Source organism: Gouania willdenowi, chromosome 15 (genome assembly GCF_900634775.1).
Source record: "Gouania willdenowi chromosome 15, fGouWil2.1, whole genome shotgun sequence".
Classification (NCBI taxonomy): Eukaryota; Metazoa; Chordata; class Actinopteri; order Blenniiformes; family Gobiesocidae; genus Gouania; species Gouania willdenowi.
In genome coordinates this window covers 1,377,536-1,399,398 of record NC_041058.1, presented here as the reverse complement: position 1 = coordinate 1,399,398, position 21,863 = coordinate 1,377,536, and the positions used below count along the sequence as shown (strand labels likewise).

The 21,863-nt window shown below is 39.7% G+C and overlaps 4 protein-coding genes across 4 annotated transcripts in view; 3 read left to right on the top strand and 1 right to left on the bottom strand.

The window, feature by feature from the left end:
- The window catches only part of arhgef33 (Rho guanine nucleotide exchange factor (GEF) 33), a 35,883-nt gene extending 34,752 nt beyond the window's left edge, over positions 1-1,131 (bottom strand). Inside the window, exon 1 of the mRNA XM_028469518.1 lies at positions 1,018-1,131. The gene's annotated coding sequence lies outside the window, so the exon portion shown is untranslated. The remainder of the gene's footprint in view (positions 1-1,017) is intronic.
- LOC114477272 (sialin-like) lies at positions 408-8,820 on the top strand. The gene is made up of 12 exons (XM_028469521.1): positions 408-436; positions 1,035-1,203; positions 1,591-1,793; positions 1,891-2,124; positions 2,763-2,850; positions 3,196-3,282; positions 3,374-3,492; positions 4,028-4,189; positions 5,237-5,369; positions 5,444-5,591; positions 8,109-8,199; positions 8,650-8,820. Exons 2-12 carry the CDS (start codon positions 1,065-1,067, stop codon positions 8,797-8,799), a joined length of 1,554 nt encoding a protein of 517 aa, XP_028325322.1. The 5' UTR covers positions 408-436; positions 1,035-1,064; the 3' UTR covers positions 8,800-8,820.
- A 1,717-nt stretch (positions 8,821-10,537) lies between these two features.
- On the top strand, positions 10,538-16,261 carry lhb (luteinizing hormone subunit beta). Its single transcript, XM_028468719.1, has 4 exons — positions 10,538-10,563; positions 11,087-11,166; positions 12,026-12,147; positions 15,880-16,261. Exons 2-4 carry the CDS (start codon positions 11,091-11,093, stop codon positions 16,156-16,158), a joined length of 477 nt encoding a protein of 158 aa, XP_028324520.1. The 5' UTR covers positions 10,538-10,563; positions 11,087-11,090; the 3' UTR covers positions 16,159-16,261.
- Positions 16,262-17,061: 800 nt separating this feature from the next.
- Positions 17,062-20,319, top strand: LOC114476795 (fucolectin-like). The gene is given in 5 exon segments (XM_028468718.1): positions 17,062-17,229; positions 18,046-18,107; positions 18,278-18,560; positions 20,089-20,170; positions 20,172-20,319. Coding segments are annotated over 4 exon segments (531 nt in total). The 5' UTR covers positions 17,062-17,229; position 18,046; the 3' UTR covers positions 20,277-20,319.
- Positions 20,320-21,863: the final 1,544 nt, after the last annotated feature.

Here is a 21,863-nt window from a genome sequence, read left to right as displayed (position 1 = left end):
TACTAAATTACTCACATAGTTACTAAATTACTCCCCAAGTTACTAAATTACTCACCTAGTTACTAAATTACTCACCAAGTTACTAAATTACTCACCAAGTTACTAAATTACTCCCCTAGTTACTAAATTACTCATCAAGTTACTAAATTACTCACCTAGTTACTAAATTACTCCCCAAGTTACTAAATTACTCACCTAGTTACTAAATTACTCACCTAGTTACTAAATTACTCACCTAGCTACTTAATTACTCCCCTAGTTACCTAATTACTCACCTAGTTACTTAATTACTCATCATTACTTTAGTTACAGCTTTGACTGGTAATCTTCAGCCTGAGGCGGCGTGGAGCCACGCCCCTAACAAACAAACACACATAATGTAGAGTCCCACATTCATACGTTCATCACCTTCTAACAGCACAGATCCAAACACAGGGTGAGTGATGAACATGCTCTGATCTATTATAAACTGTCTATGCTAAGGTTAACAGTCTATGTGATTCTAACTAATCCTAACAGATCTAACTGGAGTTAACCTGTTCTTTTCACTTAATCTGCCCTCATTGATCCTTTCAGTTTAACACACAAGCATCGTCCTGATCAGGCTAACTTAATCCAGCCTTATTAACTTATCCTGGACATTCAAGCTATCCTGACTATAACAAACCAGACTTAAGTTTACGTGCTTTAGCCTGACTTCAGTACAGGACACTCTGATTTTAAATGATTAAATAAGACGAAGTGTGTCTGTAAATAAGATTAACTGGTTTCACAAAGTCAGGTTTAAAGACAAACAAAGGAAGAGGAATTTATCATTTATTACCTTCAATATTACATTAATGCCTTCACTTATTCATCTGAGCATTCACTCTCTTTTATACATTCTTCCCTTTTTCACATTTACTATTTATTAGTTCACTTTGTTCATTCATTCATTTACTCTGTGTGTCTGTTATTGATCGATTCACTGATTGATCGATTCATTTAATGGCTCCCACTCTGTCATGCGTTACTCACCTCATTCATCCCTGCAGACCCCAGTCTTCGCTTTCTTTGCCCTGAGTATGGACTTGAAGGCTCCCTCACAGTTCAAACCTCAGCTTTACCTCCATGAGTTTTACACAGATCTGGACAAACAGGAAGTGGCTGTGAACGGAGATGTAGACACACTGAAACTGCACGAGGACACGCCCCCTCATAAAGGTGCACTGGACAGTTTGTTGTTGTTTTGTTTTCGGAGTTCGTTTGTGTCGTTTGTCGGTTTTTGTTGTCATTTTGTACGTTTTTGTACGTCGCTTTGTGTATTCCTGAAGTTAATTTGTGTTGCTTTTTTGTCGATTTTTGAGATTTTGTTGTTGTTTTGTGTAATTCTGAATTTGCGGACTAAAATGAGACTGAAGAGTGAACCTGCAAACTCCTCCCCCCTCTTTAGCAGAGTGTGTTGTTGGTACCATCCCACTGTGTGTGTGTGTGTGTGTGTGTGTGTGTGTGTGTGTGTGTGTGTGTGTGTGTGTGTGTGCATGTGTGCGTGTGTGTGTGTGTGTGTGTGTGTGTGTGTGTGTGTGTGTGTGTGTGTGTGTTGTGTTGCAGCTCCCGCGTGTGGCTCAGCTCGGTACTGTCTGGCCTTCCTCTCCTCCTACGGTTTCTTCGTGGTTTACGCTCTGAGGGTGAACCTCAGCGTGGCCATGGTGGACATGTTGAACAGCACACACACACACACACACACACACAGCAACCACAGCGGCTCAGTGTGTCCCCTACACGACCTGCCCACTACACATCACAACAACAAGGTGAGTCCACACGTATGACACACGCATCATCATAACAATGTGCATTTATCAGAGATATATAGAGCATAGATCTGTTCTTGCCCTCCCTCTGCTATAGGCTAGCGTCTATGACTGGGACGCTCAGACTCAGGGATGGATTCTAGGAGCATTTTTCTACGGTTACATCTTTACTCAGATTTCTGGAGGTTACCTCGCTGGAAACTTTGGAGCCAAATGGGTCCTGGGCCTGGGGATCCTGGGGGCCTCCTCCCTCACCCTGCTGACCCCTGTGGTGGCTGATCTAGGAGCCGGTTATCTCATCGCTCTCAGAGTGCTAGAGGGCGTCAGTCAGGTAGGAGACCAGAAGGTTCCAGAAAAAGTACAAAATCTGTCAATGAAAAATGGATTAAATACAAGTGCAAATAAGCCAGTAAATATAATACAAATATAATACAAATATATACAAAGTATATGATAAAAAGCTGAGAAACATGTTGTCTTAAAGGAATCATCCACTGTTTTTACAGATGTGGCCTAAAACCATCTAGATCTGTGTTTAACAAAACACATTATTTTGCACCATATTCATTTAATTTGGTAAAAATAGGACTACTTTACAGTTTCAGAGCCTGTGTTCCTCCATCTTTAAATCATGTGATTGATGATGTCACACGGCCCCACTGCCTGTAAACATCCCATTGTTTTCTATTGGAGTAAAACATTCAGCCTGATTTTTAGATCAATTAACAGCTTTTTTCAGTCAAAATGGCAACTTTTGGTTGCTGGTTGGTGACCACAGTTCCAACTCTGTGGTTTAGTAGTAGACAATGAAACAAAGAAGAAGAGCTCTCCTAAGGGACCTTTACACTCCCTTAAACAGTGCGCTGACACTCTGATGGCTGAAGTTAGCCATGCCACTGAGCTCTTCTTCTCTGCTTTGATCATCATGGACTTTAACGTTGACTGACGTTTCTTCTGTTTCTCACTCAGGGAGTTTCATTTCCATCCATCTTTGCCATGTGGTCCAACTGGGCCCCACCACTGGAGAGAAGCAGACTGCTCACCATCACCTTCATAGGTCATGCACACACACACACGCACACACACACACACACACACACACACAGATGCCTTCAAGAAACAAAAAATATTTGAGCCCATTTTTGCTTATTTTTACCCTTTTTCTGCAACTACATCAAACATGTCATATTTTAACCTATTTTCATCACATTTTCCATATTTTTGCTCCTTTTAATGTATTTTTGCTACATTACTCCAATTTCTGACACTTTTACATCACATGGTGCATCTCCAACTGTCATTGGGCATTAACTGTTAACATGTTTTCTGTATTTATACAGTATAATTAAATTGCAGTAAACCAATAGACAGACGTTGGTAATCAATGTTGGTCCTGATGCAGGAGCTCAGCTGGGAACGGTGGTGTGTCTTCCTCTGTCAGGACAGATCTGCTTCTATCTGGGCTGGCCTTACGTCTTCTACATCACAGGTGAGACACGTCACTGATCAGTGATCACGTCACGTGACGACACGTACGTGTGTGTGTGTGCGTGTGTGTGTGTGTGTGTGTGTGTGTGTAGGTGTTCTGGGCCTGCTGTGGTTCATCCTTTGGTCTGCGCTCATCTTCAGTAGTCCTGACACTCATCCTCGAATCTCAGCGCAGGAACGACTTTACATTTCCAACTCGCTGAAGAACGAAGTGAGCCACGTCACTCCTCAGTTCTATTCATAGCTGATTGTTCCAAAAAAAATACAGATGAACATAAAAACAACATTAAAATACAGAAAAATAACTCCTGAAACACAAATCTACCAAAAAAAACACACAACTTGATTCTAAAAATATATGAAATAAGTGAAAAATAGACAAAACCACAAAAAATATATATAAACAAACAGAAAATAATTTGAAAACAAGAAGAAAAGTACACTTAATTACATAACCTCGCTCTAAAAATACACAAAATACCAACAAAAATACAAAAAATGACAGAAAAATACCAAAAATTACAACAAAAAACAAATAACTACAAAAATACCACATAAAACAATGACAAAACACAAAGCCTTTGATGTTTCCTGTGGTAATGCTCTGATTGGTCATTATTCTAAATGCTGACAAGAATGTTGATCATGTGACCCTCAGATCAGATACAGTCACGTTTTTTCTGCTCTATTGTCTTCCTGTCTGTCTGTGTGTGTGTGTGTGTGTGTGTGTCTGTACTGGTTTCCAGTTGTCTCCCACTGCAAAACAGATCCCTTGGTGTTCCATAGTGAAGTCAGTTCCTCTCTGGGCCATCGTGGTCGCTCACTTCTCCTACAACTGGACCTTCTACTCACTCCTCACTCTGCTGCCCACATACATGAACGTCATCCTGGGATTCAGCATCCAGAAGGTGAACAGATCCAAAACTATTGTTTTTATCAGGTAAGGGAAAAACAAACTCAGATGTTTTCCAGTTTACCAGTCCCACATGTTTGGTTAGCTTAGCATGTAGCACCCAGTCCCACATGTTTGGTTAGCTTAGCACGTAGCAACCAGTCCCACATGTTTGGTTAGCTTAGCACATAGCAACCAGTCCCACATGTTTGGTTAGCTTAGCATGTAGCAACCAGTCCCACATATTTGGTTGGCTTAGCACGTAGCAACCAGTCCCACATGTTTGGTTAGCTTAGCACGTAGCAACCAGTCCCACGTGTTTGGTTAGCTTAGCACGTAGCAACCAGTCCCACATGTTTGGTTAGTTTAACACCTAGCTACCCGTCCCACATGTTTGGTTAGCTTAGCACGTAGCAACCAGTCCACCATGTTTGGGTTAGCTTAGCACGTAGCAACCAGTCCCACATGTTTGGTTAGCTTAACACCTAGCTACCCGTCCCACATGTTTGGTTAGCTTAGCACGTAGCAACCAGTCCACCATGTTTGGGTTAGCTTAGCACGTAGCAACCAGTCCCACATGTTTGGTTAGCTTAACACCAACCTACCCGTCCCACATGTTTGGTTAGCTTAGCACGTAGCAACCAGTCCCACATGTTTGGTTAGCTTAACACCTAGCTACCCGTCCCACATGTTTGGTTAGCTTAGCACGTAGCAACCAGTCCACCATGTTTGGCTTAGCTTAGCACGTAGCAACCAGTGCCACATGTTTGGTGAGCTTAACACCTAGCTACCCACCCCACATGTTTTTTTTAGCTTAGCACATAGCAACCAGTCCCACATGTTTGGTTAGCTTAGCACGTAGCAACAAGTCTTACATGTTCGGGTTAGCTTAGTATGTAGGTACCAGTCCCACATGTTTGGTTAACTTAACACCTAGCAACTGCACCCACATTTTTGGGTTAGCTTAGCGCGTAGCACCCAGTTTTGAGTTAAAGAATGTTTCTCTCCCATAGTGGACCTGTTGTGGTGAGTCAGATGTTGATGGTGTGATGTTTCTCCACAGAATGGGATTCTGTCAGCGCTGCCGTACATGGGCTGTGCGGTGACGGCCGTGCTGAGCGGACAGGTCGTCGACTACCTGAGAGAGAGCTGCCTGTACCGCACCGTGGTCGTCAGGAAGTGTGCCACGCTCATGGGTACGAGCGTCCCCACTGAGCCCCCTTCCCCCTACATTGAGAAGCCTGGTCACCTCTGTGTGTTCTCTCTGCAGGAATGATTGGGCCGGCCGTGTTTCTGGTTGCCACGGGTTACACGGGATGTAACTACATCATGGCCGTCGCCTTCCTCACCATTTCTACCACGCTTGGTGGGATTTCAATGGCTGGGTTCAGCATCAACCACCTGGACATCGCACCTTCGTAAAAACCCAGAACCTTTTTTTAATCCTCATTTAAACTAAAACTCGTACACAAGGTTACAACTTCTGCTGTGATAGCAGAATTAGCAGTTAGGTCAAAGGGTAGGGGCCAGATGAAGAGGGATCCCCAAACTCCCTGTTCAGGAGGTTGGGCTGGAGATAACAACCCTATACCGTAAAAAGTAGATACAGAATCATTAACTGCGTTTCCACTACAGATTTTCGCAAAATAAAAGCAATATTTCTAAATGTCGACATAATTGCGCTTTGAAGGCGATTCCATTGAAGGCTGTCTTTGGCAGGAGCCTCGTAACTCCCGACTTCTCTGCAGGAAAATGAACACTCCAAACCTCCTTATAGCACTCCCTATTCCTTTGATGTTTCACGTCTAATGTCGCACTAATAATCTTTAAATCTAATGCTAAGAAATGTCCCAGTCTCCTCTTCTGTTTACACGTACCACGTCATGTTTACTCTGAGAAAAGTAATCATGGGACCAGGTGCGTCATGGGATGTGGAAATACGCACCCTTCAGGTCGACGGTTGTGAGCCAATCGTTCTGACACACCATGCGTAACAGGGAGGCATGCGCAACCATCCTGAACCTGTATTTCCTGAGATATCTGTTGAGAGCATGTATATCAAGGATAGGGCGAATCTTCTTCTTCTTAGCCTAGATGAAGTGTGCGGTTGCAGCCGGGGCCGTGGGTTTTCTGGACCATTCTTTTTTTGCCTTGCCGTGCCTCTGGATGGAGGCTAGTGCTGAGTAGAAGATTCCCTCCGGGACCACTGACGTTTAGCACCGTGGTCATGAGCGCCAAAGTCTTGTAAGCACGCTCCTACAGGGCAGAGCACAGGTGGTCAGACTTTTCTGGCAAACTTGGTCTCCGGTCAGCGACGACAGTAACCCGACAGAGCAGGTGTGCAGCCACCAGCGGCTCCACTGCAGGCATGGAGAGTAGTGCTAGCAACAGAAGAAGTGGTTGATGAAGAGAACGCCCATCATACAGAGGGGGGGCGGTTACTTAAGTTGTCAAACTGCCCAAGTTCTTACTAGTTGGGAACCAGTCAGATCTAGGATCAGTTTTCAATCAAGCAGAACAACATTAAAGTTACCATGACACAGTGTTACACTCCTACCAACGATGTTCTATTGAATACTACAGGAACAATCTAAGGACATTACCATCATTATGGGTGACTTCAACGCTGAGATAGGATCTGACAATACCGGTCATCAGAAACCATGGTCTTGGCGAAATGAATGAAAACGGAGAGTAGTTTGCTCTGCTTTGTCCATTCAACCAACTTATCAGAGTTAGTATTTTTCCACACAAGGACATACACAAAGCTACTTAGGTATCACCTGACCATCTAACAGAGAACCACATGATCACTTTTCGACCAGCAAGAAATTCCAGAGAACATTGCAAGACGTTTAGGTTGAAAGGGATGCCGATGTAGCATTGGATCACCATCTCGACATAGCAACCTTCAAATTATGACTAAAACGTCATAGTCGACCTGGATCTAGGACGTGATGCATTGTAAACCTGCTCAGGGAAGCAAGACTAAAGATCAGTTCCAGATAAGCTTATCAAATTTCACCAGTGCTTAATTTGTTAATCACCAGGTCCCGGAACACAGGCTGCGTGTTGTTCCGGCAGTAAGAGAAAAATGTCACGGAATACATGTTTTTAAAGCGTCATTTGCTAACTCAATGGGCCAATATTATCACATGACCACAACAACTAATTAACCTAAATGATTAATGAAAGAATGATAAATCAACGTTAAAGAAGCACGGACAATCACTCGTTATGGAGCGCATCTGTCTCTCTGAGTGACAGGTGTCATGTTTCAGCACCAAAGACAGTGTTAAATTACCACTAATTTAGCCACTTTTATCACAAAGGTCACCAAACTTTCAGAATACAAAAAGCCAAAAATACTAAATATTTACAAACTTTTAATACCGAAAGCGACTGAAACGACAAGATTACATTCAAAATCAATGTAAGTGACACAATCTCAAGCGACGCACGTGATTTGATAGTTGAAAATTTTGAACTCCTCAAGCAGCAGCCCCTCCCTCGCAACATAAGTGCTGTAAACATGTGACTGTAGAAGAAGTGATCAGCCCTCTCGATGCAGCAGCCCTCCCAGCGCTGTTTTTACATTTAATTTTGTGTTTAAAAAGGGATTTCAACTCAATAACAGCCACAGCTGTCCAAATATAATACTTAAAAAAATATTCAAAACACCTAAAAGTAAATGAGGGGCTGGATCCAGTCAAATAAGTTTGGTCAAAATTTGGGAGGTTATCAAATTAAGCTCTGTGTATGTACAGTAAGCAAAGGGTGTAACAGATATAGAGACTGGGTAGAAAAGAGCAAAGAAGGTTAGGATCGAAGCATTTGAGGAAACTATTGGTGTGTGTGTGTGTGTGTGTGTGCTTGCGTGTGTGTGTGTGTGTGTGTGTGTGTGTGTGTGTGTGTGTGTGCGTGTGTGTGTGCAGATATGCAGGAATACTGCAGGGAATCACCAACTCTTTTGCGACCATTCCTGGTATGGTGGGACCAGTGATTGCCAGAGCTCTCACCCAACACGTAAGACACACAAATGTCATGTGGGCGTGGCTTGTATTATTATTGTGTGCGCACGCGGGGTGAGTGAACGACTTGATCCGACCACACAGTCATCAAAGCACTGAAAACTCCTGGAATGGTTTGGATGATTCCCCCCCGTCTGTCCCCTGTCATTAGGATACACTGAGACCACAGGGTGTTATGGTTTGACTGGTCATCCTGTTATCTTGTGACTTGATTCAGCTACACAGTATAAATAAAGGTCCAGTCACTAAATTACACAATGACCAGTCAAACTATAACACCCCAGTTCAGCATGTTCCTCCAACAGTCACAGGAGGAGGACGAGGACACGTGGGAAGCGTTTTAAGGAAGGTTCTGGTGCTTTGATGATGTTCTCAAAGAAAAAGTGAGTGTGACCTTGAGCGAGTGTTCTGATTGGCTGCTGCTCTTGCTACTTCCTGTGTGTAGAACACCATCGGTGAATGGCGGACGGTGTTCTACATCGCTGCAGCCATCAACCTGCTGGGCTCCATGGTGTTCACCGTGTTTGGACAGGGGACGGTGCAGCCCTGGGCCGTCCTAGCCCCGCCCCCCCATGAAGACTCAGCCAGTCAGTGAGCGTCGCTCTGACTGTAACGAACACAGGAAATCATAGACTTTTATTTGTAATACTAACTTAGTAACTCAAATGAAAACAATCCATAAAAATGGTAAAATAATACATTTGTACTTTTTGCTGTTTTTTTGATCATCACTTCATAAAAATTAAATATTTTTTCCTGTCATGTCCTGTATTTGCTATCATTTGTGTATATTTGTGATGGCAGCAAGAATAAAAGAGTTTGTATATCTATTTGTCTTCCTGCCTGGAGCGAGAGATAGCGCCACCCAGAGGGCATCAGGGTGAACCTCTCCTTAAGAACATGATATGGATGATGACCAATGATGTTCTTTGCTTTTTGGAGCAACTGCCTGCTCCATAGAGAGTGCTGATCAGGAATCTGTTTTTACAATGTTGGACAGACTATTTTTGTCTTTCACTGACAATTCATAAAACCAACACATGAATGAAAAGGTTGAACTACTCTGAATAAAAGAATGATAAAAAAGCATAAAATAGGTTTAGATACATTAAAAAGGATTACATTAAAGGCACTGTTGGCCCTTTCTTTGCAATAGCCTCTGTGTTTTCTTCAAATTTCAGTTTGGAGTCAAATATTGTGCCCAGGTATTTGTAGGTGTAGGTACCATTTCCACCTTTTCACCATCAATGACGCTGGCTTCATGCTTTGTGGGCTTTTCCTGAAGTTGATGATCATTTCTTTAGTTTCTGTTACATTCAGGTCCAAATAATTGTCACCACACCATGTGACAAAGTCAGACAGGGCACTACCATGGCCTGCTGCAGGGCCCTGTAAGCAGAACACTGTCGTCTGAGAACTTAATCAGATATCTGCCCTCCTGGTTGGCTCTGCACCAGTCCGTATACATAACGTACAGCAGAGGTGAGAGGACACAGCCCTGGGGTGCACCAGTACTGGAGGGACACAATCTGATAATGAGCTGTGTCAGTTTAAAATGTGAAGTACAGCAGTCAGTGACGTTTGAACAGGCTGACAGAAGGAGGAGCAGATGTGTTCTACTTTGGTTGAGAAAAAAAGATATGAACTCATGACATTGTTCGTCAGTGTTGTTAGTGAGTGCAACAGCCTGGGATTGAAGAAGCTAATTATGTATGGTTTGTAATAATTAGTGTAGTTATTACATAACATTAATTTATCTTGGCAAATAACCACGAAGAACAAGAATTTAACTTATTTTAAATTATATCTGTGCATTTAGACAAAACGATTTTTCATGAATTACTTTTTATATAATTGAATCCAATCAAATGTAACAACACAATAAAAAAATGTATATATAAAATCTAAATTATTCTAAGAACAAAATAGTTTTATCATTTCAATCTCGTTTGCTGTTTGTGTGATTATTTTTACTCTAATTAAATATCAATAATTCAATTAAAAAACAAAGCACATTTTCATATCTTAAACACATGAGATTTATTAAGTTAAATTATATTAGTTTACCATGTGGAAAAGGCGAGCACGCAGATATTTGTGTATTTTATAACATTTTCATTTCCAGAAGTGCCAGCCTGTGTGTCCTTGAGCAAGGCACTGCCTGTGTCTGTGTGTGTGAAATCAGGATGTGCAGTAATCTGCTTCGGACACAAACAAACCCTGAGCGGTGAACAGAGAACACTTTGATCCCTCGGATAAAAAGCAGGAAATCTGCTTTGATCCGCTGTGACGTTAAATATCAGAGTTTAAAACCCACAGAGGTTCAGAGCTGAAGTCAGAGGTCTGCAGACATCAACAGGTACGTCTACACACACTCACTGACATGATGTTAGTACGGACAGAACAAGATATGATAAGATTTAAGTTATGATATGATAAGGTAGGATAAGTTAAGTTAAACAAGATAAAATGAAAAAAACAAGTTAGAATATAAGTTATGTTTAGAAAGGTTAAGATTTAAGACAAGATAGATCGACAAGATCTGATAAGATGATGAGACATTAAATGCAACATTTACGATATATTAAGATATGATGAGTTAAGTTAAGGTAAGTGTCACAGATAAGTTAAGATAAAATAAAAAAGAAATATAAAAGTTAAGTTATGTTAAGATAGATTAAGACAATATAGGTTAAAGGCACACTGTGCCTAAAGAGTTCTTTTAAATGGTTCCTCAGGCCAATATGTAAGTTTGGAGGAGACGGATTGTCTTTAGCAAGGTCATGTGACCTGGAGAATGTTTCACTTTACAGCAGTCATGTGACCTACAAATGAAATAATCTATAAATCCTCTCTCACATGTTTTTTGTCATGTTTTACAGAACGATGACTCAGCGTTACAGAGCAAAGCTTCCTTTGATCTTTTCTTTGTTTGTTGGACTTTATTTGTTCATCACAGCAGGTGAGACGACTCAGAACAATCACTATATATCTATCTATCATCTGTGAATATCAGGTATATACACACACATTCACTAAAGTAGGATCAATATTGAGTCACGATATATCATTAATTTTTTGTGCATGTGTGGTCATTGTTAATAAATAAATACTGACTTTGATAAGTATTATTTTTGTAATTATGACTCATATAATGTTTGTAAAAGTTTTTGATTCAACATTAGTTTTTGGAAAAGGAAAATAAGGAAATCACAATCACAATAATCAATAATATTGAACACTTGTAGAATCACAATAAATCCCACTGTATGCATGAATCTACGGAAGCAGATTAGGGACAATTTAGATGGAGAAAGTAATTTTGGCCAAATCAAGATAAAGTCGAAATGTAGAGAATAAAATTGAAAAAATGAGATTAAAGTCAAAATTCTGAGAATAAACTCAAAATATAATATTGTGATAAAAGTAAAAAGTTTGTAATTAAAGTCAAATCTACGGAAGCTGACGAGGGCTTTCATTACATTGTTGTATTTTGAGTTTGTTTTCAATAATTTCGACTTTAATATATATATTTTTTACTTTAATCTTGATATTATATTTCAACTTTATTCTCCAAAAATTTCAACTTTAATCTTGACATTTTGACTTAATTCTCAAAATTTTTACTTTAATCTCAATGTTATGTTTTTACTTTATTCTCGACTTCATTTTTGATTTGCCCAAAATTGCCAAAGTTCTTCCATCAAAATTGTCCCTAATCCTCTTCCGTATGAATCAGCACTAAGCATGGTGATCAAATATAAAGCATATCGTCCCAGCCCTAACATGTTCTGTACTTACACTGGCTCCGCCCACCTCAGCAGCAGCCTATCAGCTGCCAGCGTGTCATCGCGTGAACCAGACGGTTTATCTGGAGAAGGACGGCTGTCCTCGGTGTCACCCCGTGGAGACGTCCATCTGCAGTGGACACTGCGTCACTAAGGTCAGTCTGTGACAAACAACGTGTTAGCGCAAGGTTTTTCAAATTCAAATAAAGTCTCCTGATTTTAAAAAATGACTGATTAAAATCTTAAACAACTGTATTTAAATATAAATCTAGTTTAAAAAAAACAATAACAACTGTAATCTCAAACAACTGTATTTTACACTTTCATTTCTAATATAAATATAATTAAAAATACAGTATAAAAATAAAATAATAAAATTGTTAAATAAATAATTATAAAAATTAAAATTTAATTTTTTAATTAAAAAATTACTTTTCAAATTAAAACACCACAAACAATCTCAAAACTATTGTATTCTATACTTTCACTTCCTCAAATAAATAAATATATGTATATATATATATATATATATATATATATATATATATATATATATATATATATATATATATATATATAAAATAAAATAATAAAAAGCAATAGGGAGCACTGCTCCCCTTGTGGTCAAAAGTTTTCATTACAGTTTTCCCAAATTCATTCGAAAAAATACAATTCTTAATATAATATAATGTACATAATATACAAATATTTTAAGTTCCATAAAACACAGAGATTGTTCAAAATATATAAATCAACTTCTTAAATACCACATTTTCACTTTAATTAGAGATGATAAGGAAGGCTAGCAGGCACTTAAAATGGTCTGAAATGTTTAAAGTCTGTGTAAAGCAAATTCAGCCAACTCAACCCTGCTGCTGAAGCACACCAATTCGGCCCTTAGCCAAGGCAAATTTATTTGTATAGCGCATTTCATACACAAGGCAACTCAATGTGTTTTAGATGATAAAACATTCAACAGCTTAAAATCAATAAGAACATTTAATATCATCAGTAAAATCAATTAAAATCATCAACAAACACATTACATCAACAACATGACCAAAAACAAACCACATATTCAGAGTCAGGGGAATAAAACGTGTCGGCTGGAGCCACATTTTCTATGAAATGAGCACTTTTTTTGCACCGCGATTGAGTTTTTCACCTCTAGCAGGTGCAGTTGTGACTCTACCCAGGAGCGATGCACATATTCAGACTCTACGGAGCAGACCTTTCTAATAGGGATGGGCGATATGGACTAAAAAAATTATCCCGATAATTTCTGGTATTTATTTAAATAAAACAATACACAATATACAGTGTAAGCAGCTTCCTTACAAACATAAATAAATGTTAATACATCAGCATTAGACACATTAAAAAAAGTCTACAATAACTGCTGATTCAAAGAGTTCATGAGCTGATATTTTATGGAATATATTAGTGCATATGGATCACTAGTGTTATTGTATTTAATATATTTATTTCCTCACTTAAAAAGAAATTATTTTCTAAAAAATAAAAAAACACAAATAACTTCAGTGTTTTTACTGCTGATGAATCTTGTTTCATTTATTTTATGAGTTACATAAAGTTATGGTTAATAAATAACTCTGATTTCCTATTATTGATGCTAACATTTATTTCACACAACGTGTGACATGTTTAGTTTTTATTCTTTCATACAAGTGTTAAATCTGACCATAAACTAATCTATGGTTCTCTGTGGTTTATGACAGTAAGACACGTACTTTTTACTTTATTATTTATATGGAATGGTTAGCATTAGCTCTTAGCCCAGTCTGTGTGTCGGTGTGTTAGCTTAGCATAGTTAGCTTTAGTTGAGTTTGCAGTTCATAATCGTTTGCTACAGGTTCATCTCTGTCCCCGTGTTTGTGGATCTGATGGAGGAACTAGGGTTGGTTGACTTTGTTGATGTTTATCTGGTTTTAACCAAGTAGTGGTTCATGATGTATCGCTGCTCGGCAGCTTCAGGTAGCTGAGACAAACACCGCCGTCTGTGGGTGTGTGAGGGTTGAGGGGCGGAAGCGACGGTGGTGTACACCGCTGCCACGGAGGCTTCGCTGCGAAGCTTCCGTAAACAACGTTCTGCTCCAGAGAATAAGTTGACAACAAACAGGGGCAGTTTTGGTCCATGGAACAAGGTTTTGGGGCATTCTTGGCTAAATTGAGGGACAAATGGCCCGTGACCCTCGTTAATTTCCAACCAGGGGAATTTATCGTTGACATCGTGGGATGACAAATTCTTACCGGTGAGAATATTTTTGACGATAAATCATAAATGATAAAATATCGTACATTCCTACTTTCTACAGACACCTTGTTTGGATTGATTCGAGCACTTTTGGAAAACCAATGGGAGAAGCACTATTGACGCTGGAGCCGCTTTCACACTGCTCTCTCGGTCTCTCCCATAGACACAGTACACCATGCGTGGGCGTGGTTCCAGTGCCTTTAACTGACACGCCCCCAGAATTTCAGAGCAGAGAGAAGTGCTTGTTTTCCATGATTTTGAGAACTAATTTTATATACTTAACAATTTTTTTTCATCTTTCAAATTTGGCTCAGTGGTCAATGGCACGTGTTTCTGTGGTGTGACAAACTTATAACACACATTTATTTCTGATTTACACGGATTTTAAGTTTCAACATGAACTACTTCATTTCAATCCGTGTACACTTCGTTCTTTGGTTATTTAAAACCAAATCAAAATAACAAATAAACAGTGTGGGTATTTTGTTTTACTGATTTGAAACCAAAACAAAAATACAGAAATATAAGAAGATAAGCAGCGTTTTTTCTGTTTTAAAATTAAATCTTGTTCTGTTTGTGAGATATTTGGATATTTACGGGGAACTAGGACGAGAGCTCCATGTTTTAATCTAACCACACAGAGGGGACACACAGGGGGGCGGACTTTTACTCTGCTGTGCTTGATAAAATGATCTTGTATTATGTTGTCCACCTCACACTGATGGCAGAGGTGTAATTTATGTGTTGATGATGTTTCATTAAAGAGTTATTGATGCTGGAACTCTGAATCTGTGAACATCTGCCAACTTTACTGAACAGTGTTACGGTCCAAATAGTATCCAGATAATCTGGTGACTGACTATCAACTGTGAGGCTGGTGTGAGGAACAATAGATGTTTGAACTTTTTTGACACTTTGGCAGAAACTATTACAGCTTTTTTTAAGGGCAGTAAAAAAAAATATATTTTGTGCACGTTATAATACCGCTAGCCACTAACAGCAGTCGTCAACACAGACAGTTGATCACAAGAAACTAAGAGCACCAGTAGATTCATTACACCACCCCTGGATCCTTTAATCACATACCATGTGCATGTTTTACGTAATATTCATTGTTTTATTTTGATTTATTAATGTATTGATATCATTTCTATTCACCATTAGTAATGTGACTTGTTATGCGTTGCTCCATTTTTTTTTATTTTGATTTGGTTTTAAAAGAAAATAACAAAAAACTAACAGTACACGGGTTCCATTTCTATTCATCAATTGTTTAATTTTTGACATTTCACAGAAAATCCCCATGTTGCTATTTTTCTAGTTACAAATAAATAACTTTTAACTAATCGTAAAACATGTAAAATTTGTAAAATTCACCCTGTGTTGTTCAACAACACTGGTGCAGTGCCTGTAGGAAGCATGTGTTTCTGTAGAAAAGTGCTAAGTAGCTTTTTCATGAATGGTTTACATGGGAGCTTTAATTCCTCTTTAATTCAGAATTAAAGTTAAATCCTTTTTAAACTGACCTTGTAAACTCTCACACAGCTTAATAGATATACAGTATATTTAACTACAATATAAAAAATACATTTAAAAACATTTGCCCCCACAGGACCCCATCATCATCAACAACCACGTAAAGACCCTCATCAACCCCTTCAAGGCCCTGAGGGCCCCTAGGCATGCGTACCAGAACGTGTGCACGTACGAGGACTTCTACTACCAGACGGTGCAGATCCCTGGGTGTCCCTATGGAGTGGACCCCTCCGTCACCTTCCCCGTGGCCCTGAGCTGTCACTGCAGCGTCTGCACCATGGACAGCTCCGACTGCAGCATGTGGGGCCCCCAGCCTGAGCTGTGCACCAACGACCTGCCCTTCTACTACTACTGATGTTATATATATATATATATATATATTATAATCAATAAATACTGCCCTTCTACTACTACTGATGTTATATATATATATATATATATATTATAATCAATAAATACTGCCCTTCTACTACTACTGATGTTTTATATATATTATAATCAATAAATACTGCCCTTCTACTACTACTGATGTTTTATATAGATATATATATATTATAATCAATAAATACTGCCCTTCTACTACTACTGATGTTATATATATATATATACCTGTATATATTATAATCAATAAATACTGCCCTTCTACCACTACTGACGTTTTATATATATATATATATATATATATATATATATATATATATATATATATTATAATCAATAAATACTGCCCTTCTACTACTACTGATGTTATATATAGATATATATTACACACACACACACACACACACACACACACACCACACACCACACACACACACACACACACACACACACACACACACAACACACACAAACACACACCACACACAGTGATCTCAGACACTATAACTCTACCTTGGATGGGCACCTCAGGCAAATTGATGTAATATGAATAATAATAATATTGATATTATTATCACTCCTTGTCTACCTCCTACAGTCAGATGGTATAACATAAAAACTATGAGGATGGAGTTGTTTTTTTACAGTTTGTTTGACTTTGAAAGTGATAAAAAGTGTTAAACCCTAAAACTAAACACTCCTCAGCTCCACCTTTGGTTGGTTCTGTACAACGTGTTTCTAAAGATTTGTAAAGACCAGATAAGATAAGATAAATAATAAATACAAATCAGGCTCAGATGCTGTTTGACTAAGGGTGTTGGATTAAATCCCCGTCATGTTTGGACCAGGATGTGTTCAGTCCATCCTGGTCAGTGCTCCAGTATAAAACAACTGGGCTCCACTCACCTACATATCACCTCAACAGGCTAACAGCTAACAGCTAACAGGCTAACAGCTAACAGGCTAACAGCTAACAGGCTAACAGCTAACAGGCTAACAGCTAACAGGCTAACAGCTCACAGGCTAACAGCTAACAGGCTAACAGGTAGGTCTATGCTAAGTCCAAGACTTTTATTTTCACAAACAAATATGTGATTGTATCTGATCCGAGGGTCACATGATCAGCGTTTAGAATAATGACCAATCAGAACATTGACACAGGAAACAACAAAGGCTTTCTGTGTGTTGTTATTTTCATCATTTTGTGCATTTGTCTTTTTGTATATTTTATTATGAGTTTTTTGTGTTCTGTGTTTTTCATATTTTAATTTTCTGTCATTCTGTTTGTATACTTTGTTCCATATGTTACTAATCATTTTGTGTGTTTATGGTGTCATTTTTTTTTGTCTTTATCTAAGGTTTTGTTGTTTTGTCAGTTTTTAGTTATTGTACGTGTTTTTGTTGAAATTTTGTGTATTTTTCTGTATTTATGTTATCTGTGTGCGTTTTGGATGTTTTCTGTATTTTACTGTTATTTTGTGTAATTTTGTTGGACAGTTTCTGTGTCTTTGGAGCTTTTCTATAATGTGTTTTAGTTTTTTGTGTCTTCGTTGTCATTTTCTTTCTTAAGTGGTTGTGGTGTCAGTCTTTGTTGTCATTTTGTGTATTTTAGGAATTTTTGGTGTGTTTTGTGTACTTTGTGCATTTTGCTGTCAATTTGTGTGTTTTGAGAGATATCTTGTGTAGAATGTTTGGATTTATATTCCTTCCAACTTATTGAAATACAGATGTTGGGGATTTGTTTTGGGGGCTGCAAAAAATTAGATAGAGGGCCACATGTGGCCCCCGGGCCACCATTTGCCAATGTCTGGTTTACAAAATAATGAAATGAAGTGAAATGTGAGTAAAACTATGTTTGCAGGATGTTGGGGGTTGTGTGGGTGATCGGCCTCGCCCTGTTCGGACACATGTGTGGCTCTCTGGGTAAGAACGACACCAAACACCAACATTACAAAAATAACACAAAAACACTTTCACATGATGTACTGTAAGAGGGCTTTTATTTTGGCAGGCAAAAGAGGAAGTTAAGAGCCACAGGGTTTGGGGTTTGTACCTCTTGTGCTGTTGCTGACTCAGCTTCCTGTTGTGTTTAGGTGCTAACATCGCTCTGGGAGGAAAAGTGTCCCAGTCGTCCCAGTACGGAGGTGCTGGCCCTCAGAAGGCCGTGGACGGGAATCGTGCCAACAACTGGAGGGACAAATCATGTGCCCACACCAGGAAGAACAGGGACCCCTGGTGGAGGCTGGATCTGGAGCAGGCCTACAGCATCAGTACGGTCACCATCACCAACAGACGGGACTGCTGCCCTGAGAGGCTCAACGGAGCAGAGATCCGTGTCGGAAACTCCCTCGATAGCAACGGAAACTCTAATCCCAGGTAACAGAGACTTCTTTGGGATTAGTTTATGTAAAGGTCACTACTTTTTATGCTGGACTCACTTTGTTCTTCTTCTTCTTCTTCTTGTGTACACTAGTTCAAATCACTACTCCTCTGTTATTCGTGAACGGATCAGGCTGAAATGTAGTAGCTATAATCTATGGATGTGTACGCATCGACGCTCAGAGCCTGATGTTTGATTTGGGGCCCAGGGAAAACTCGTTCATTTGCGAGTTAAATATTACGACGGTTGGTGGAACCGAATCATTGGCACATAAATGGGGCCCATTGCCCTGTATGTGTCATGGGGGCCCCATTTTTCAGATGACTACTCCTCTGTTGAATCAGGCTGTAATCTGACAGATATTCTATGAGCGGATGTCTAGAGCCTCTCTGAGACATTCTGTTACTCGGTTGGAGTTATTTGACTGAGTTCTCGGGAATGTGGTACGTGCTATTCGGCGTGGAGACGTTCTGCTGTCTCGGCCGTAGTTCATCAGAACTTGTTACATTTAAACCTGAGGAAGCGACTTACAGGATAAATCGATCTGTGCATGTTTCAGACGGCCTGCAGCACCATCTAGTGGCCTAAACATGTGAATTACTCTGTGTTTGTCCACTCTGGTTTCTACTTGGTAAAATAGATCTGACGGACAGTTTAGCATAGCAAGCTAGCAGCAGCTTGATACAGTAAACAATGAGCATCAAAAGCAGTAAATAGGCTGACACGCAGACGTGGAGCGGTGAGGAGGAGCAGGCTGCTGTGGGAAACTTCTGTGAATACCACTTTCATTTTCACAAAGTGACTCATCGTTAGGTCGCTACGCCGTATAAGTCGACTCCTTGAGTTTTTAATGACGTGCCACTAGAGAGTGGGGACATGCCCAGTTTATACTAAAACATCTCCAGAAGAAACAATCTACTGGTCATCTTAAAGATTTAAATCCTTGTTTAATCAGAAAAAAGGGTAAAAAGGGACAAAAAATGGTGGAAAAGGTGGTGAAATGGGTTCAAAGTGACAATATTATAATAATTAGTTTAAACTGGCAAATAATGGACATTGTGAATGTGGTTAAATTGGCAAAAATAATCATGAAATATGGTGAAAAGAGGTTAAAAGTGACAATAATGGGGCAACATATGTGACATTAGGTGGAAATGGGTTTATAAGTGCTGAACATGTCTGGAAAGTGGAAAAATGTGTAGAAAAGATATTGAAATGTGATGTAGAAGCATCAGATATGGGAGTAAAATACATTAAAAGGAGCAAAAATATGACAAGAAAAAGTGATGAAAATAGGTTAAAATATGGTTTGATGTCATTGCAGAAAAAGGGTAAAAATAAGTAAAAACAGGCTGAAATTGTCAAAAAATATTCTGTTTCTTGAAGGTATCTGGCGACCCCCTCCCAGTGTCTCGCGACTTGAAATGAGGTGCTGACCCCAATGTTGAGAACCCCTGCTTTAAATGAAAAAAGTAGCGACTCTCCCGTGGTCATAACAGTAGCGTGTTCTCTCTGATGTTCCAGATGTGCAGTGGTTTCCTCCATCCCAGCAGGAAAATCCCAAAGCTTCACCTGTAATGGAATGAAAGGTCGCTACGTCAACGTGGGTGATTCCTGGGAGGGCGGAGTACCTGACGCTGTGTGAGGTAGAGGTGTTTGGAACGCTAGCAGACCAAGACGACGACGACGAGGTTAAATGTGAAGGAATGTGAGACAGAAACGTCATCGCACGCACTTCTGTGATTGGACGTTTCACTGGGGATTTAATGAGAATTCAATCAGTCAATCAATCAATCCTTCACTCAAATAAAAGCTCCAATAAAAAAGACAGTTACCTTTTTATTCATAACACCATGTCACACCAAAATCCTCTCACACACACACACACACACACACACACACACACACACACACACACACACACACACACACACACACACACACACACACACACAAGATAATCAGTGAGAACCTGCAACTCGCACAAACTCCACCAGGTTTGTTTGATAGGTGTATCACTTCAAATGGCGATCAGCACAGTTAGTGACCTGTCATGTCATGCTGCGTTTACCTTAGCATGAATCTAGTGTAACAGAGTTAAAAATGTATAATTTCACTTGCCATCAATATGCACACATTGCATTGAATCAAGTTTATCCCAGCGTCATTGAATGCCTCACCCCTGTGAAGCAGCTGTAGTTCTGACCACATTGTCCTGGTGAGTAACACAGGCCTTGAGCTCTGGTATTATTTTTTATTATTGACTTTAAACTTATGATTAACAGGTGATTTTTGTTGATTTTTATATTTTCAGTGTGTGTGTGTGTGTGTGTGTGTGTGTGTGTGTGTGTGTGCGTGTGCGTGTGCGTGTGCGTGTGCGTGTGTGTGCGTGTGCGTGTGTGTGTGTGTGTGTGTGTGTGCGTGTGTGTGTGTGTGTGTGTGTGTGCGTGTGTGTGTGTGTGTGTGTGTGCGTGTGCGTGTGTGTGTGTGCAGAAGCAAGGACTGATTCTTTAAAAAAAAAAAAAAAAAATTGACGTGGTCTTGATTAAAAACTTAACACAACGCACAGAGAAGAGTACAGACCGCTACACTAGCATCAGCATAGCAATAGCATTAGGATAAACCTAGCAATAGCAATAACCTATGATAGAATTAATCCAGCATTAGCATTAGCCTAGCATTAGTCTAGCAATAGCAATAACCAAGCATTAGCAGTAAAGTAGCATTAGCGTATCCAATAAACCCTCTGTGAAATAAGGCAGAACATATGATGAAAATCGTTGAAATAATCTAAATAAAGTTTTAAGAAAGTTGAAAAAATGAAAAAAGACTGACAAGGTTGAAAAAGGTTTATACCCATTGGTGTTACAGTTTGACTGGTGATCATGTTATCTGGTGACAGCATTACCAAATGTGGTGTCCCACAGGGATCTGTCCTTGGCCCCCATTTATTCACCTTATACAAGCTCCACCTTAGCCGTGTCATCAACAGACATGGCGTGTCATTCCATTGCTATGCCGATGACACCATCATCATCTCCATCACCAGCCACACTGACAACCTGTCAACGGTTCCAAAACCAAAGCCATGCTGGTCGGCACTCCACATCAGGTTCAAACACCCCCATAACGTCCCGCTCCACAGCAGTGACCAACATCTGGATTCTCACATGATGTTTGACACACACATCAAGCATCTGTGCAAGAAAACCTACCTAAAGGAACTTCTTATCCCCCAGACCTCCTCCTGAAGATCCCGCATGGGGGATCGAGCCTTCTGCTCGACTGTTCCCAGTCTG

What these genes read in the sequence shown, in the direction of transcription:
- LOC114477272 (XM_028469521.1), top strand. Translation starts at nt 1,065, where the DNA reads ATGGACTTGAAGGCTCCCTCACAGTTCAAACCTCAGCTTTACCTCCAT. An exon ending in TTACGTCTTCTACATCACAG is followed by an intron (nt 3,283 to 3,373) that starts GTGAGACACGTC and finishes GTGTGTGTGTAG; the next exon opens with GTGTTCTGGGCCTGCTGTGG. An exon ending in TGGGATTCAGCATCCAGAAG is followed by an intron (nt 4,190 to 5,236) that starts GTGAACAGATCC and finishes GTTTCTCCACAG; the next exon opens with AATGGGATTCTGTCAGCGCT.
- lhb (XM_028468719.1), top strand. Translation starts at nt 11,091, where the DNA reads ATGACTCAGCGTTACAGAGCAAAGCTTCCTTTGATCTTTTCTTTGTTT. An exon ending in TTATTTGTTCATCACAGCAG is followed by an intron (nt 11,167 to 12,025) that starts GTGAGACGACTC and finishes CGCCCACCTCAG; the next exon opens with CAGCAGCCTATCAGCTGCCA. An exon ending in GTGGACACTGCGTCACTAAG is followed by an intron (nt 12,148 to 15,879) that starts GTCAGTCTGTGA and finishes TTGCCCCCACAG; the next exon opens with GACCCCATCATCATCAACAA.